Here is a 16,788-nt window from a genome sequence, read left to right on the forward strand (position 1 = left end):
CCAGAGAGTCAAATGATCTCTGTCACTCTATAGAGACTTTCTAACTGCAAAGGAGAAAATGCATATTCCCAAAGGAGAAATCTAGCAGTCACTCCCTCAACCAAACAACCAAACCCAGCGTCACCTGAGATCATCTGACCCCAGAGGTAGCGCAGTGGGCACACACCGTTCCCTCTGCGCTTTTCTTGCCCAAATGCTGTAACTTGAATCTACTCCTGAGAAAACAAACGTGAAGAGACAAATCCAGAGTGTGGGACATTCTACAAGACAACTGGCTCTTTGAAAAGTCAGTGTCTTAAAAACAAAAAAGATAAGGGGATTGGTTTAGATGAAAAGAAGACAAGGAAACAACTACCTTGCAAGGCATGAACCTTGACTGCAGCCTGGACCTCCAAAGCACCTTTAAGTATATGGTCGTCTGGGGACAACTATGGAAATTTGAGTATAGAATGTATATCATATGACATTATTGAACATCATATTCAATAACGTTTTTCTTTTTATTTTCTTCAAAATAGCAATATTGTGGTTATTTAGAAGAATGTTATTTAGGAGAGATGCATGCTGAAATAACTCGTGGGGAGGTGTCATGATATCTGCAATTTGTTGGACCCAAAAAACATGGATACATGGGGTGAAAGAGAAACAAATAGGGCAAAATGTTAACAGGCGGCAAATTTAGATAAAGCATAATTGAATGATCATTAAACCATTCCTTCTATTTATCAATGGACTTGAACATTTCAAAAACAAAAAGTTGGAGGCAAAAATGAAAAAGTACTCGGGACTACAAAACAATTAAAAATATTTAAGGGTAGTAAAAAAATAGCAGCTAACATTTGTTGAATGCCCTTTATGTTATATTCTTTGTTCTAAACCCTTCATGTGGATGAACTCAGTTCATCTTCACAAAAATTAAATGATATAGGCCCTATTATTATTACTACTTTACAAATGAGGAAACCGAGGCACAGAAGTTAGGTACCCTTCCCTGCTAAGAAGTGGGACTGAGCCTAGGCAGTCTGGCTCCAGAGTCAACATCTTTAACGACTTTGCCCCACCACCTCCCAGATGAACAGGAGTTATAGTAAGAGCAGAGAGCAGTAGAGAAAAGAAAGGATAGTATATAATCATTATACATTTGGTATATATTCTTAAAACTGTTTTTAAGGTAGTTTAAAGCATTTATGAGATTGATATATTAAACAAGATTTTAATGAAATGTTTAAAAGTGATAAGTTTGTAATCAATATTTAAATGTTTAGGAAACCTAAATTGTTAATTCTTAAATTTTTGGTTTTTAGTTGTGTAAGTGCTGGGTGAATATTTAGAGGAATGTTGATTATTTAAAGAATGTTAAATCATTAACAAATTCATAACAAATACAGTCATGCATTGCTTAGCAATGGGGATACGTTCTGAGAAATACATCATTAGTGATTTCACAGTTGTGTGAACATCACAGAGTGCACTTACACAAACCTAGATGGTCTAGCCTACTGCACACCTGGGCTCCATGGTACTAACCGTACAGGACACCATCGTACATGCGGTCCATCATTGACCAAAATGTCATTATGTGGTGCTTGACTGCAAATAAATCCACGCCAAAAGCCCCAAGCCCTAAACATTAAAGATCTATCAACCTGTGTAATAAATCAGACTTGCAGAAAGTCCAAAATATGCATTTGTGTTTATAAGAAACTATTTAGACATGGCTATTTTCCCCCATCACTAAAAGTAAGGTGCGGGGGGAGACAAAAACAAAGAGAAAAATTGAGCAAAGAGATGAAAATCACTTTACACAGTAGATTTAAGTGTTTCTTCCTTACCTTATTTATTAATCATTGGTAATGTCACCTTTGCAGAAGCCATTACTGTGTCTCTTGAGCAGATGGTTTACTTACAGCATGAAATATTTGCAATGGTCCAGAAAAGGCAAATTTATAGAGAATGAGTGTTTGCCTGGGGCTCAGGGTGGGAACAGGGGTTGACTGACTGCCATGAGTTATTAGGAATCTTTTTGGGTGATGGAAATCTTCTAAAACTGGATTTTATAGCATGTAAATTATACCTCAATAAAGTTGTTAAAAATAACTGAGATCGTTTTCCTTATTTTGACTTTGAAACATAAAGAATCTCAAATGATTAAGATTTGTGACGTGACAGGAGGAAACGATTGAACTTTGTTTATATTTACACAGGGAGACTGGGCAAAGCGAAGCTGAGAAATTCTCTACGCCTTCACTTACCTATTTCTGTTTTTAAAAGTGAAAAGAAAACAAATGAAAGAAGGCTGATTGTAAGAAAAAGTTAAGGTTTAACAGCCTAAGCTTATTCTTATTTTGTCACTTTTAATGGATTAACTTTGTTTTAAAATGTGTATATGAAATTTTTCTTGTTGCAGGCAAGTTCTTATCTCGAGTCTACAGCATTTGTACAAATATACTGGGACTCACTTGGGTTAAAATTAGCAATCCATTATTTCAGAGTTTACTTAACTGAGAAGTATTTATTTCCACTAGTAAAATGATGAACGACTTTTTCTGGAAACTTCATCAAGCAGGAGCATGCATGCTATCTTGCAAGATAAATGACTATTCAGGGTGAATGTATGAGAACTCACAGAGTCACAGCCATTAACATCCCCTGAGTGCTTCACAGTTCTCAGTTGTGGCAGAGACCACAATTTGTCTACCAAAATTCATTTTCCTATGGTTCACAGAAATAAACTCATCAGAGTTTAGAGGCCACCTGTACATTTCTTGCAACTTAGTGTGACCACGTAGCTAAGTATTTGTCAATGGGATAAAATCAGAATCAATGTGGGCAACTTTCAGGAAATATTCTTAAAGTGAGTATGTAGGCATCCTGTTCTTCCCTCCCTCCTCCTTCCTACTAACTGGAATGTAGCAGCAATGCTGGAGAGCCAACTTGGCTATGAAGTGACCTTGGTAATGAAATCCATATATGGTGGAGAAACAAGATAAAATGAACCTGAAACCAGGGCCCCTATTAACCTATACGGTGCCCCTTGTATGTGGATACAACCCCATGGCATATAGCATGGCCAGCAGGTGCACCTTTGTACTAAGAAAAAGATGCTACAGTCCTGTACTAGGATGCAGGGCACACAAGTGAAGCACAGATTGGATTCAGTCTACACTCCAGCTGGGCAACTCTGTGAGCTTGACCAGTAGTGATGGCCTGTATAGGACCCTAACACTGTGTAGAGAGATATAGAAAATGGAAAAGACAGTCTGTCCTTATCAGTAATTACTTTAAATGTAAATGGATTAAATTTTCCAATCAAAAGACTGATATTGACAGAATGGATTAAAAAACATGATCTAACTATATGCTGTCTATAGGAGACTCACTTTAGTGACAAAGTGACTCACAAAATGACAAATAGGCTGAAAGGGAGAGGATGGAAAAAGATATTTCATGCAAACAGTAACCAAAAGAGAGCTGGGTGGCCTTACTAATGTTAGACAAAATAGACTTTAAGTCAAAATCTGTTACAAGGGATAAAGAAAGACCATTATCCACTGATAAAAGGGTCAATTCATCAAGAAAATGTAACAATTATAAACATGTATGTACCAAACAAAGGAGCCCCAAAATATATGAAGCAAACATTTACAGAATTGGAGAATTAGACAGTTGTTCTACAAAAATAGTTGGGGACTTCAATACATTATTTTCAATAATAGACAGAACATCCAGACAGAAGATCAGTAAGGAAACAGAGGACTTGAACAGCACCATAAACCAACTAGACCTACCAGGCATATATAGAACATCCCCCCGCCCCCAATAACAGCAGAATACATGTTCTTCTCTACTGCACATGAAAAATTCTCCAATAGACCATATGTTAGGCCACAACACAAGTTCCAATTCATTTTAAAAGACTGAATCATACAAAGTATCTTCCCCAACCACCATGGAATAAGGCTGGAAATCAATAACAGAAGGAAATCGGAAAAATTCACAAATACGTGGAAATTAAACAACACAATCTTAAACAAATCAGAAAGGAAATTAGAAAATACTCTGAAACAAAAGAAAACAAAAACACAACACACCACGTGAGATGCAGTGAAGGCAGTACTCAAAGGGAAATTTACAGCTGTAAATGCCTACATTAAAAAAGAAAAAAAATCTCAAATTGATAACCTAATTCTACACATTGAGGAAACAGAAAAAGACCAAACTAAACCTAAAGCTAGAACGATGGAAACAATAAAGATTAAAGCAGAAATAAATGAAAGAGAGAATAGAAAAATAAATGAGAGAATCAAGAAACCAAAAATTGGTTCTTAAAAGATCAGATCAACTAAATTGACAAAACTTTAGCTAGACTGACTAAGAAAAAAAGAGAGAAGACTCAAATAACTAAAATCAGAAATAACATGGGGACACTACTACCAATCTTACATTAATAAAAAGGACTATAAAAGAGTACTGTGAACAATTGTACACCAACAAATAAGATAGCTAGATGAAGTAGAAAAATTCCTAGAAACACATCAATCATCTAAACTGACTGAAAAGAAACAGAAAATCTCAACAAATCTTTTTTTTTTTAAAGATTGGCACCTGCACTAACATCTGTTGCCAATCTTTTTTTTTTTTCCTTCTTCTCCCCAAAGGCCCCCAGCACATAGTTGTCTATTCTAGTTGTGAGTGCCTCTGGCTGTGCTATGTGGGACGCCGCCTCATCATGACCTGATGAGCGGTGCTATGTCCGCGCCCAGGGTCTGAACCAGCGAACCCTGGGCCACCGAAGCAGAGCACACGAACTTAACCACTCAGCCATGGGGCTGGCCCCTCAACAAACCTTTAACAAGAAACTGAATCAGCGATCAAAAACCTCCCAACAAAGAAAAGTCCAGGACCTGATGGCTTCACTGGTGAATTAAACCAATCATTTAAAGACGAAATGACACTAATCTTTCTCAAATTCTTCCAAAAAACAGAAGAGGAAGTAACACTACCAAAGTCATGGCCTCATTCTATGAGGCCAGCATTACTCTAATACCAAAGCCTGATAAAGCCATCACAAGAAAAGAAAATCACAGATCAATATCCTGTATGAATATATATGAAAAAATCCTCAACAAAACACTGGCAAACTACATCCAGCAGCAGTTAAAAGGTTATACACCATGACGAAGTGGGGTTTATCCCAGTAATGCAAGCGATGATCAACATCTATCAATGTAATATACCATATTAATAGAATGAAGGAAACAAACAATGACCATCTCAACTGATGCAAAAAAAAAGGCATTTAACAAAATCCAACACCCTTTTATGAAAAAAAACACTCAACAAACTAGCAATAGAGCAAACTTCTTCAAGCTGATAAACGGCTTCTAAGAAAAACCCACAGGTAGCACCATACCCAATGATTAAAGACTGAAAGCTTTACCTCTAAAATCAGAAACAAGGCAAAGATGCTTACATTTGCTATTCTATTCAACATTGTACTGGAAGTTCCAGCTAGGGTGATTAAGAAAATGTCTACTCAGGCAAGGGAAACAAACGAAAAAAATAAACAAATGGGACTAAAAAGCTTCTGCATGGCAAAGGAGACCACGAACAAAACAAAACAACAACCCACCAACTGGGAGGAAATATTTGCAAATCATACATTCGACGAGAGGTTAATTTCTAAAATGTATAAAGAAGTCACAAAACTCAACAACGAAAAATTAACAACCTGACCAAAAAATGGGCAGAGGATATGGACAGACATTTTTCCAAAGAAGACATACAGACAGCCAACAGGCACATGAAACGATGGTGAACATCAGTAATTATCAGGGAAACGCAAATCAAAACTACAATGAGCTATCACCTCACTCCCGTTAGAATGGCTGTAATTAACAAGACAAGAAATAACAAGTGTTGGAGAGGATGTGGAGAAAAGGGAACCCCCATACACTGCTAGTGGGAATGCAAACTGGTGCAGCCACTATGGAAAACAGTATGGAGACTCCTCAAAAAATTAAGAATAGAACTACCATACGATCCAGCTATCCCTGCGGGGTATTTATCCAAAGAACATGAAAAGACAAACACGTAAAGATATACGCCGCCGTACGTTCACTGCGGCGTTATTCACAACAGCCAAGACTCGGAAACAACCCAAGTGCCCATCAAGGGACGAATGGATAAAGAAGATGTGGTGTATACACAATGGAATACTACTCTGCCATAAAAAAGATGAAATCTTGCCATTTGCGACAACATGGACGGAACTTGAGGGTATTATGCTAAGCTAAATAAGTCAGAGGAGAAAGATCAACATCGAATGATTTCATTCATATGTGGAGATAAACAAATACATGGATAAGGAGAATAGATAAGTGGTTACCAGAGGGGAAGGAGGTGGGGGGAGGGCAAAAGGGTTAAAGGACACATATGTACGGAGACAGATGAAAGCAGGCTATTGGTGATGAACACGATGCAGTCTATATAGAAACTGATACATAATAATGTATACCTGAAATTTACACAATGTTATAAGCCAACATGACCTCAATAAGATAATTAAAAATAAATAAATAAAAGGCATCAAAACCCCAAAGGAAGAAGTAAATTATCTCTATTTGCACATGGCATGATCCTATATATATAAACACCCAAAGAACCACAAGAAAGCTACTAGAGTTAATAAATGACGTCAGCAAAGTTCCAGGGTACAAGACCCACAGAAAGTAGATTTGAGGTTACTGGGGGTCTGGAGGGAAAGAAAATGGGGAGTTATTGCTTAATGGGTACAGAGTTTCTGTTCGGGGTGATAAAAATGTTTTAGAAACAGATGATGGTGATGGATGCACAACACTGTAAATGTACTTAAAGGCACTGAATTCTACACTTAAAAATAGCTAAAATGGCACATTTTACATTTTATATATATAGTTACCACAATTTTAAAAAGTAGAAAAAAGCAAATCTATTTTACTAAATTGACAAATGCATGTTAAAATATTTAGGGCACTTAGCTAAGCTGTAAGCGGTACTGATCGTTGAAGAGAGTTCGATCTGCTCACGTGTGTTGATAAGACGTTAAACAAGCTTCACTTTAACAGAGCACGATGATTCGTAAGCAACAACTAAGATTTTGTATTTGCAATTTTAATTCATTAAACACTAATTCTTACCCAGTAGCTACAGTTTTCTAGGAACAAAATCTGCCTTCATAGACATTTAAAAAATCTCATATTGACCTGCAACTTTTAGACTGTCGGTAATTTAAATATTTTTAAATTTTTTTTAAAATTTATATAATATATATAATTTTTAAATTTTCCAAACGATAAAAACAAAAAGACCCTCTGGAAAACAAAATCCAGAAGTCAGAATAACATGTTCTGAATAACAAACAGCATAATGTAAGAAATCAACGTCCTCATACCTCCCCAAGTGTCGATGTGGATTTTTTTCCACCATATGTACAGGAAAAGAAGACCAGACAGGAAGAACTGGGACGTGGTGTTTGCCCAGGCAGATCCTCTGAAGGAGAAAAAGTAATCAGCACCTGTGAGTGTATCCCCCAAACACCAAGAAACAGACCACATGACAAGTTTTTGCTCCCTGTAAGAATCAGTCATTAGAGTAATCTAGAACTCCTGGACTGTCTCTTTTTAATATTTTAGACACCATATGCACTTATAATGGACTTCTTTTCTTTCCACCAACATTGAATATTGTGGAAGAATTAAATGTTACTATTCATTAACGGAAAAACAAAAAGACATAAAGATTTATCACCGTCCCTTGTCTTAACAGCCTTAAATGACCCATCAAATAAATTCTTACACATAATTAGTTAAAAGGAATATAACAAACACCTACTGTGTTCAAAATACAGGTCCACGGTCACAGTGGCTTTATTTCCCAGGATTATAATAAATTTGTTTTCTATTAGGAAATGACCTTAGAGCATCTTCAATAGATGACACTTTTGCACCACAAATAAAATGGCATCCCATCCCGGCAGAGAGCCAGGAACTCTGCTTTCCCTTCTATTTGTGTCATTTCACTCTCCTGACCAAGCCTCACATTTTATCACTTATTAATCCATTCCTATATGTTCTCTTACCGACCTATCCCCAAATTGTCCTTTGTACATCTGCTCAAGAAACTTTGAAGAGACAGTCTGAGGTCCATCTGCAGAGGACTTGGACACCCACCCAGGTGTTTACGTGGGTCACTGTCACCAGTTCTCAAACCTGGCTGCTGACCCCTACCTCCCCCATGGCCAAAGCCTCTTCCAGTTTTCTGGCAGAGGAAGATGTTATAACTGTTTTTTCATTGATTGCTCTTATGTTCCAACTCTCCGAAATCCTTTAATTAACAGCTTTTGTATATTTTTTTACTGCAACCAACAGGAAGAAAGAAATTTTCCATCACTATTCAGTACCCCCATTAATATGCGCGCGCGCACACACACACACACACACACCCTATAGAAATGTCCCCATACCACCTTATATTTTCTATTCTATTTCATTTTATTTTATTTCATTCATAATATATTTCATTTTTTAAAGTGCCAGTCATGACCCACTAAACCAGTTTTCATTTATAAAGAAACACAGTGGGGCCAGCCTGGTGGCATAGCAGTTAAGTTCATGTGCTCTGCTTCCATGGCCCAGGGTTCACAGGTTCAGATCCTGGGTGCAGACCTTAGCACTGCTCGTCAAGCCATGCTGTGGCAGAGTCCCACATAAAATAGAAGAAATTGGCAACAGATGTTAGCTCCGAGCCAATCTTCCTCAGAAAAAGAAAGAAAGAAAGAAAAAAGAAACACACTGCCCTAAAGCACCTAAAAACTGCTGAGGCTCATGCAAAGGAGGCTGGCTCTGGACCAACACACCAGAGGGGTTAAGTGAGGGATGGAGAGAACAACAGCACAGTGCCTATCGAGGGAAGATTAAACTGACACTGCCTTCGATGTGTGACCCTCGTCTTCTTGAGCTTCATAAAGATGGAATTTGGCTCCATTTCTTACAAGGCAGAGATAACAGGAGAATCTCTACAGGCATCTGCCCCGCTCTTGCCTTTGCTGGAGTCACCCATCTCAGTCTTCACAGGCTGCAGCAGTGCCTTCCTGCAGGCTACCTCCACTTCCACATGCAGGAGTCGGCTCACATGCTGCTTCTTCCACAACACTTTCCCCTGTGTCCCCAGACGAAGCCCGGCCTCTCCTCCCTTCCAACAGCCTGGGCTGGCTGCCTCTCCTGGGTGTTCCTCGGCACCAGCTCGTACCCTGTCACATGCAGCATCTGAACACCTCTAGGTATTTCCCACAAGGCTGCTTCACTCCCCTATGTCCCAGCCCCTAGGACCAGAGCGAGCATCCAGCAGACACTCACTGTTTGATGAGTGAACAGGTCACTACTTACAGTACTCCAAGGTCCAGGGCATAGAGCAGGAGGGCATGCATGCCCACGTTGATGATATTTGCTGCAATCCCAGTAATAACTTGAGGCATGATGATGCCCTAAAATCCCCCCCAAACAGGAAAACGTTAGCATTTTCAAAAGCTAATCAGTTAAGTGGTATGAAATAACAGAACACATGTATACTGATCTCTGCCCCACCCCCGTTCCCAACACAGAGCTCCTAAAACCCTTGCAATTTCCTGAGTGATAAGAGCACTAAGTGCATCTTTTGTCTAACAGTTGGTCTTTGACCCTGGCTCTTGACACAGAGCTCCTAAATCCCTTGGGACTTCCTGGATGACAGCTGTGTCCTTGGTTCTAATGAGGCGACTCTGGGGGGACTCCTGGATGGCTCCTGGATGTGGGCTGGTCTTCAGAAAAACCAAGCCATGACTGGAAGGTTGAGATTTTCAGCTCCACCCCCTATTCTCCAGAGAAGGGGGAGGGGCTGGAAATGGAGTTAATGATTCATCACGCCCACGTGAGCAAGCCTCCATAAAAATCCCAAAAGTACAGGGTTTGGAGATCTTCCACATCGGGGAACACACGGACAGAATGGGAAAATGGTGTGCCCCGAGAGGGCATGGAAGCTCTGTGCCCCTTCCCACACGCCTTGCCCTATGCATCTCTTCCATGTGGATGTTCATCTGTATTTTTTGTCATATCCTTTTATAATAAACTGGTAAACAGTAACTGATTTCCTGAAATAAGTAAACTGTTCTCCTGAGTTCTGTGAGTCGCTCAAGCAAATTAACTGAACGCCAGGTGTGGGTACTGGTAACCTCTGATTTACAGCTGATCAGTCAGAAGCACAGGTGACAGACTAGACTCGTCACTGGCATCTGAAGTGGGGGAAATCTTGCGGGACTGAGCCCTTAACCTGTGGGATCTGACACTATCTCCAGGTAGGCAGTGTCAGAATTGAGTTGAATTGTAGGACACTCAGCTGGATGGCTGAATTGCTTGGTGTGGGGGAAAAACCCACACATCTGATGCCAGAAGTGTTGTGAGCGCGATAGCAGCATGAGAGGAAAGGAGAAACACAGAAGGAAGATTGAGCTTTTCCTAAACAGCTGGTGAAATGAACATTCAGAGTTAAACGGGCAGCCACGTTAAATGACAGCGAAGTTACACAAGACTGCAAGAGCCGGGAGTCGAGACCACTGCACGTGTCTCCTCCATCGGTGCAGCTTCCAGCCTAACCACCAGAAGTTTGTGACTGCTTCTGAAGGACCTGGGAGGGCACGGTTTCCACCACAGTAACAAAGACAGAAGAGAGGAAATAACCACACGAAGGGCAAAGTGGGTGCTGGCACGAGGTGTAAAGGAAAGACGATCGGGGAGACACCTGGCCAAGCTGCCCCCCTCCTGCGCAGGGCTGCCGAACGGAGGCGGACACCCAGCGACGCCGCTCCGATGCAGGCGTGCAGTGGGCCTTCACCCCTCTGTTCGACAGTGCCACAGTACTCGCTTCTTTTTATCCGTTGCCCACTCTGCACTAGTACTGGGATGAACATTTTCTTTAAGTAAGACTTCCACATTTTTTCCCTGCATTTACGCAGAGTTGCTGTCAGAGAGGAACGGACCACGGACGAAGGCAGTTAGAGGGACTGGGGAGGGGACCCCGGGAGGCAGAGCTCGCCTCTCACCTCCGCCCACACCTCTGGCCCTCAGCCTTCCCTCTGTCCCCTTCTCCCTCTGGCGTGCTGCGGGCACGGTGATCCCCGTGCGCTTCTGGGAACGTGGCTGCAGGAACTCAGGGTCCTCCTCTAAAACAGAGGCACCAGAGCCGGGCCTGAGGCCAGATGCAAAGCAGGCAGCCAGCCCACAGAAGAAGCAAGCGGTGGGGTGTGGGGGCTGCAGGAATCTGACAGCTCCATAGGGCGCCTCTCCCAGGCTGGACAAAATGCCCCCACAAGACCCCACGTTTCCCAAACAAAGAGCTCTGGGTAGAATTTCAGGAAAAAAATTGTATGGAAAACTTCCTAAGAAGATTTACCATACATTTCCAGTGTTATGGAGTAAAAATACAAAAAGAATCTGTACCTGACTTTGTAAATATCGTGTCTGCAGCTGGAACAGGAATACCGCCTATAAGATAGAAAAACAAACACCTCTCATTAATATAAAAGTATAATTCAACAGTTTATGTCAGTTCCGCTTTTTAATAAGATATTTCCTCTTGATATGTGACCTTAAATTCAGAAAACCAGACTTGTACTAATCAAATGCTAGGATGCAAACTATTTGGGATTTTCCAGAGTGGACTCTCTGAAGACCCAACAAGGGCAGACCCTTACGGGCTGAAGCAGGAGCCACTCATTGCCCTGAGTCTGAAGGGTGCCAGCAGGTGATTCTTCCCACAATCCCAGAGGAGCCCAGGAAATATTCTGATTGATTTGCAATCAAAAGTAACCACAGACTAAGGTGAGAAGTTTGATCCCCTCATCAGTGTTTGTGTTTAATTTAAGCTGTGGGACCTGAAATTGGCACAAGCACTGAGAATCAGTCAGGGAGAGGTGACAGGTCCAAGAAACACATGCGGAAGTTGTGCATGAACAGGACTATGATAAAATGAACGAACCAAAAAACAGCAGGGAGGCACACTCCTGACAACATTCACGAGCTGCTTCACGTAGCAAAACACAAGAATATCCTGACACTTACAGGAAGGGCAGGAATAAAAGCCATCACATACATCTGGGCTATCCTGAAATAAACGACAGAATAGCCTTCAGTTAATATTAAAACAATTGCTGGTCATACTGTCTTAAAACTGAATCCATAGACTATTTTCTGAAAATTAAAACTAAAAATAATTTATATGGGAAACATTTAATAACAGTTTTAAGTGACTGTCCTTCTACAACCTGAATCAGCATTACGTTTGGCCTGCTAAATGTCTGCTTCCTAAGGGGAAGTCTGACTTCACGTTTTTTAGCTCATTCTTAGCATAAAAGGTGGAATGGACACAGCAAAATGAACTAAAAGTCAGGGAAAATTCAGAAAATGTTTTGATAGAGTCAGGCCTGCAGCTGTGCCCCACAGTGAAGCAAGGCCAGCAGTCTTCTAGAAAGGAGAGACGCCTCCTTGTATCTCACGTGCCCCAGCGACAGTGTCAGAGAACAAACAACTGTAGGTTAAAAAACCCAGCTCTAAAGACAAAAGTGAAGGCAACTGTGTTGCTATTCTACTTTTGTCAGGGGAAAAATATTCTGTGTGTTTGCAAAACACCAAAATGGAGGAAAGCTGTGAAAGGTCGACTGGTGCCCAGGGTATTACATTCTCGTCCTGCGTCTTTCCACCCTGGGCAGGGCGTCAGGTGACAGCGTCACTCTGCATCAGGGGGGGTCCCTGCCAGCCCAGGGCTTCTGTGATCCACAGTCATAGCTTCCATTTTCCATAGGGTTCAAGTCCAGGTAACTGGCCAAAAATGTCAACACAGGTAAGATGATCAGACAGTCACTTACTCTGAACCTGGGATTCTGACATTAGAGACGCTGCTGACCTGGAGACTTCGGGGTCCTGTTTTAAGAGCAGGAGGATATGCTCGGTATTGATGAAGATGGCCCAGCAGGGAAAGCAACACAGCATCAAGATGAGGATTCCTCTTTGAAGTATGATCCCCACGCGTTTTTGGTTCTTGCCTCCAAAGGACTTGAGAAAACAAATACAATGATAAAGAATGCCACCACGTACCAGGCATGCCAAGGCCTGGACCACCTGCACTACAAACAGCCCCTCCATGGAAGTGCCCTGCCCGCCACCCCTGCGGCTGGGCAGCCATGCTTCCTTGCCATCAGCTCCCCACTCCAGCATCCAAGCCAAGAGTGGCCAGTGAGCTACTTGGCACCAGTGGCATTTTAAACATGTCCTGGGATGATGAGTCCCCTGCTCCTGGGAACAGGGACAGTTAGACATGGAGGGCACTAGCAGCAGAGACCAGAGCTTGAAAAGTATGGGAAGAACTGGGCCCATGTTAGAGCCTTCCAGATTCCTTCAGCAAATATTCCTTCAACTCCTACCATGTGCCAGACATATCTGAGGCACTGGGAATGAACTCAGCAGCGAACACAGTGGGCAGAAGACCCTGCTTTCATGGAGCTGAGTTTCTAAGGGGAACGGGAGACAAACAGTAAACAAGAGAAATAACCAAGACCTAGAGTGCATTGTCTAGGATATGGCAGTAAGTGCTGTGGAGAAAAATAAATCGGAGAAGAGGGATGGAGTGTTAGAAGGGGAGCCTAGTTTTTAAACTGGGGCTGGGGAGGCCTCACTGAGAAGGTGATACAGGACAAAGCCCTCCTGGGGCTGAGCAAGTGAGCCGGGTGGACATCTGGGAGAGGCACGGGAGGGCGGCCAGCGTGGCTGGAACTAGAGTGGGGGAGGGCAGCAGGCCCAGCAGCCTCCACAGTGGAAAGAGGGTCACTAGAGATTTCTAAGCAGAGGGATGACATGATCCGCCTGAAGTTTAAGAGTGATGAGGGGAGAGAAGCCACAAGTGAGCAGCAGCTAGGAGACCAAAACACAGATCAGAGAGTGGGCGATGGAAGGCCAGGGCTGCGCCAGAGAGAAGCCGACCCCGACGGAGGTGAAGGAGCTGGTCCCCACAAGGGTCTTGGCCGAGTCTAGGCCTCATGCATCCTTTTCCAGGCACCTTTTCCTTCAAGCAACATGAATGATTATCTTTTTTTTTTTTTAATTAAGATTTTATTTTTTTTTTCCTTTTTCTCCCCAAAGCCCCCCGGTACATAGTTGCATATTCTTAGTTGTGGGTCCCTCTAGTTGTGGTATGTGGGACGCCGCCTCAGCATGGCCCGACAAGCAGTGCCATGTCCGCGCCCAGGATTCGAACCGACGAAACACTGGATCGCTTGCAGCGGAGTGCAAGAACTTAACCACTCGGCCACGGGGCCGACCCCTGATTATCTCTTTTTGACAATCAAAAAAGAGTCTAACTTAAAGCACATTAAAAGAGACAATGGAGGGGCCGCCCGGTGGCACAGTGGTTAAGTGTGCATGTTCTGCTTTGGCAGCCCGGGGTTTGCTGGTCCGGATCCCGGGTGCGGACATGGCACCGCTTGGCAAGCCATGCTGTGGCAGGCGTCCCACATATAAAGTAGAGGAAGATGGGCACGGATGTTAGCTCAGGGCCAGTCTTCCTCAGCAAAAAGAGGAGGATAGGCAGCAGTTAGCTCAGGGCTAATCTTCCTCAAAAAAAACCCAAACAAACAAACAAAAAGAGACAATGGAAACAAATTAAATAATAATAAAACAATGGAAATATAAATGACATGTTATAGAATATTATGCAAATATCAAAAGGGAACCTGTATGACTACTTCATGCAATGTTTCTCCAAAACGCACTGTTTAATTGGTGGAAAAAGTATTAAAACCATGAGTAGATTTTAGAATTATGTGAGTGTGTAAATACACACAGATTGAAATATTTGGAGGATAGTCACCAAAAACAGAGGTAACTTTAGAGGGAGCAACTAAATTTTAGTAATTTGTTTTTCACGTTTTAAAAAAACTTTTCTAGGTAACCTAATGTTTCTATATGTGTTTGACCTTTATAAATCTTTTCTAAAAACTTTAAAATTTGGGAAACAATGTGACATTACAGAAATATATTTAATAATACAGAAAGATGTCCATTATATATTGATAGGTGGGGAACTAAATTAAAGACATAGCCTTTTTTGTTGAAAAAAAAGTATGAATAAAAATGACTGAAATGGTGCAAAAAAGGGACCAAAAAATCATTTTAAATTAAAATTTCATATCCCATGCCATGCCAATCCAGAGGTAACTTTGGCCTAAATTACATTAAGTCCTTTAAAGCCATGTTCAGCTTAGCCTGTAAAAACTATCTTAGGATAACTCAGGATGTTGTTCTTCCCATGCACATAAAGCTGTCCTCACTCTTCCAGGCTTTGGGTTTGAAGGTAGGAGTCATCCATCATCCACCCACCCACCCATCCATCTATCTACCATCCACCCACCCATCCATCCATCCATCCACCCACCCATCCATCTATCTACCATCCACCCACCCATCCATTCATCCATCCATCCATCCATCATCCATCCATCCACCCACCCACCCACCTATCTATCCATCCATCATCCATCTATCCAACCATTCATCCACCCATCCCTGCTTTGTTCTTTCCCTCCCTCTCACTCATTCAACAAATTTCAGGGTACTCACTAAACAGCAAGCATGATTCTGAACTACAGGGATTAAAAGACTGAAAGGGATATAGTCTTTCTCCCTAAGGAGCTCAGAGTCTAGTAGGGAAACCACTATGGTTGTAAACTGGGTGGGTGAGATGGGAAGACACAGCGACGTAAAAGACCTGGACCAGAATCTGCCTCTCCTCTGATAATGCTAGCACTCCAACCCACAACTCCCAATCCCGTGACAGGCAACAAGGATGAAGAGAAATGAGCAGCTTCAAGAAACATGTAGGAGTCAAAGTCAATAGCAGTCAATAGTTCTGCTAACATACGGACACGGGAAACGAAGAAGGATTCTGGGTTGAGCAGAGGGTGGTATATTCCTGCGAGAGGAAATCCTAGAGGAGAGACAGTTCAGAGTGGGAAAGACTGACGAGCTTAGTTCTGGGTGAGCTGAGCCTGAGATGTCTGGTACATAATCAACATTCGGGTCTGGCCCTCAGGAGAGGTGTGGGCAGGAGATGGAGATATGCGTTTTCAACACCAGGGTGGAGACAGAAGCCGGGGAGAGAGTGTACGGTGGTGGAAGGTGAGGGCATGGGGTCTCTAAGGGGCAGGGCTATCTCAGGGGCACAGACTGAGAAGGAGTAGCCAGAGAGGCAGCAAGAATGTCGGGAAGGCCCGCAATGGTGGCAGCTGAGGGAGTGTTGTGGAGAACAGAGAATGGCCCAGTGGGTTACGGACGGCCAAGTGTTCACCTGATGATTCAGTCACAACAGGCTCGCAGGAGACCAGGCTCAGTGGGATGCACAGGGACAGAAAGGCGTCAATGGGCGCTGAGTCAAGAGCTGGGGTCAGGACAGGGAGCACAAAGAACACTTTCAAGAAGCTTGACTTAAAGGAGAGGAGAAAGGGACAGATACGGAGGTGGAGTGGTGGGTGACGGAGGGCACTTTTAGGGTGGGAGAGATCAGACAGGAAAGAAAAGGGAAAACACAGCCCCTGAGCAGACAGGCCCAGAGGACAGAATTAGTAAAGCCAGCTCTATCTGCATTACAGCCATCAGCAGCATGGTATTCGAGAAATAAGAGGCAACAAAAACTAGAGTGTGCAGTCCCCTGGATCATCTCTAATATGAG

At 42.4% G+C, this 16,788-nt stretch overlaps 1 protein-coding gene across 4 annotated transcripts in view; it reads right to left on the reverse strand.

Moving 5' to 3' along the window:
* Positions 1–16,788, reverse strand: part of LOC103544033 (multidrug and toxin extrusion protein 2-like) — an 89,679-nt gene that overhangs the window by 66,645 nt on the left and 6,246 nt on the right. For all 4 annotated transcript variants that reach the window (XM_070563579.1, XM_070563577.1, XM_070563576.1 and 1 more), the window contains 5 exons: positions 12,973–13,121; positions 12,132–12,174; positions 11,511–11,555; positions 9,426–9,523; positions 7,433–7,530 (listed from right to left, as the gene is read on the reverse strand). In XM_070563579.1, coding sequence (XP_070419680.1) covers positions 7,433–7,530; positions 9,426–9,523; positions 11,511–11,555; positions 12,132–12,174; positions 12,973–13,121 — 433 coding nt within the window. The remainder of the gene's footprint in view (positions 1–7,432; positions 7,531–9,425; positions 9,524–11,510; positions 11,556–12,131; positions 12,175–12,972; positions 13,122–16,788) is intronic.

This window comes from Equus przewalskii, chromosome 10 (genome assembly GCF_037783145.1).
Source record: "Equus przewalskii isolate Varuska chromosome 10, EquPr2, whole genome shotgun sequence".
Lineage (NCBI taxonomy): Eukaryota > Metazoa > Chordata > Mammalia > Perissodactyla > Equidae > Equus > Equus przewalskii.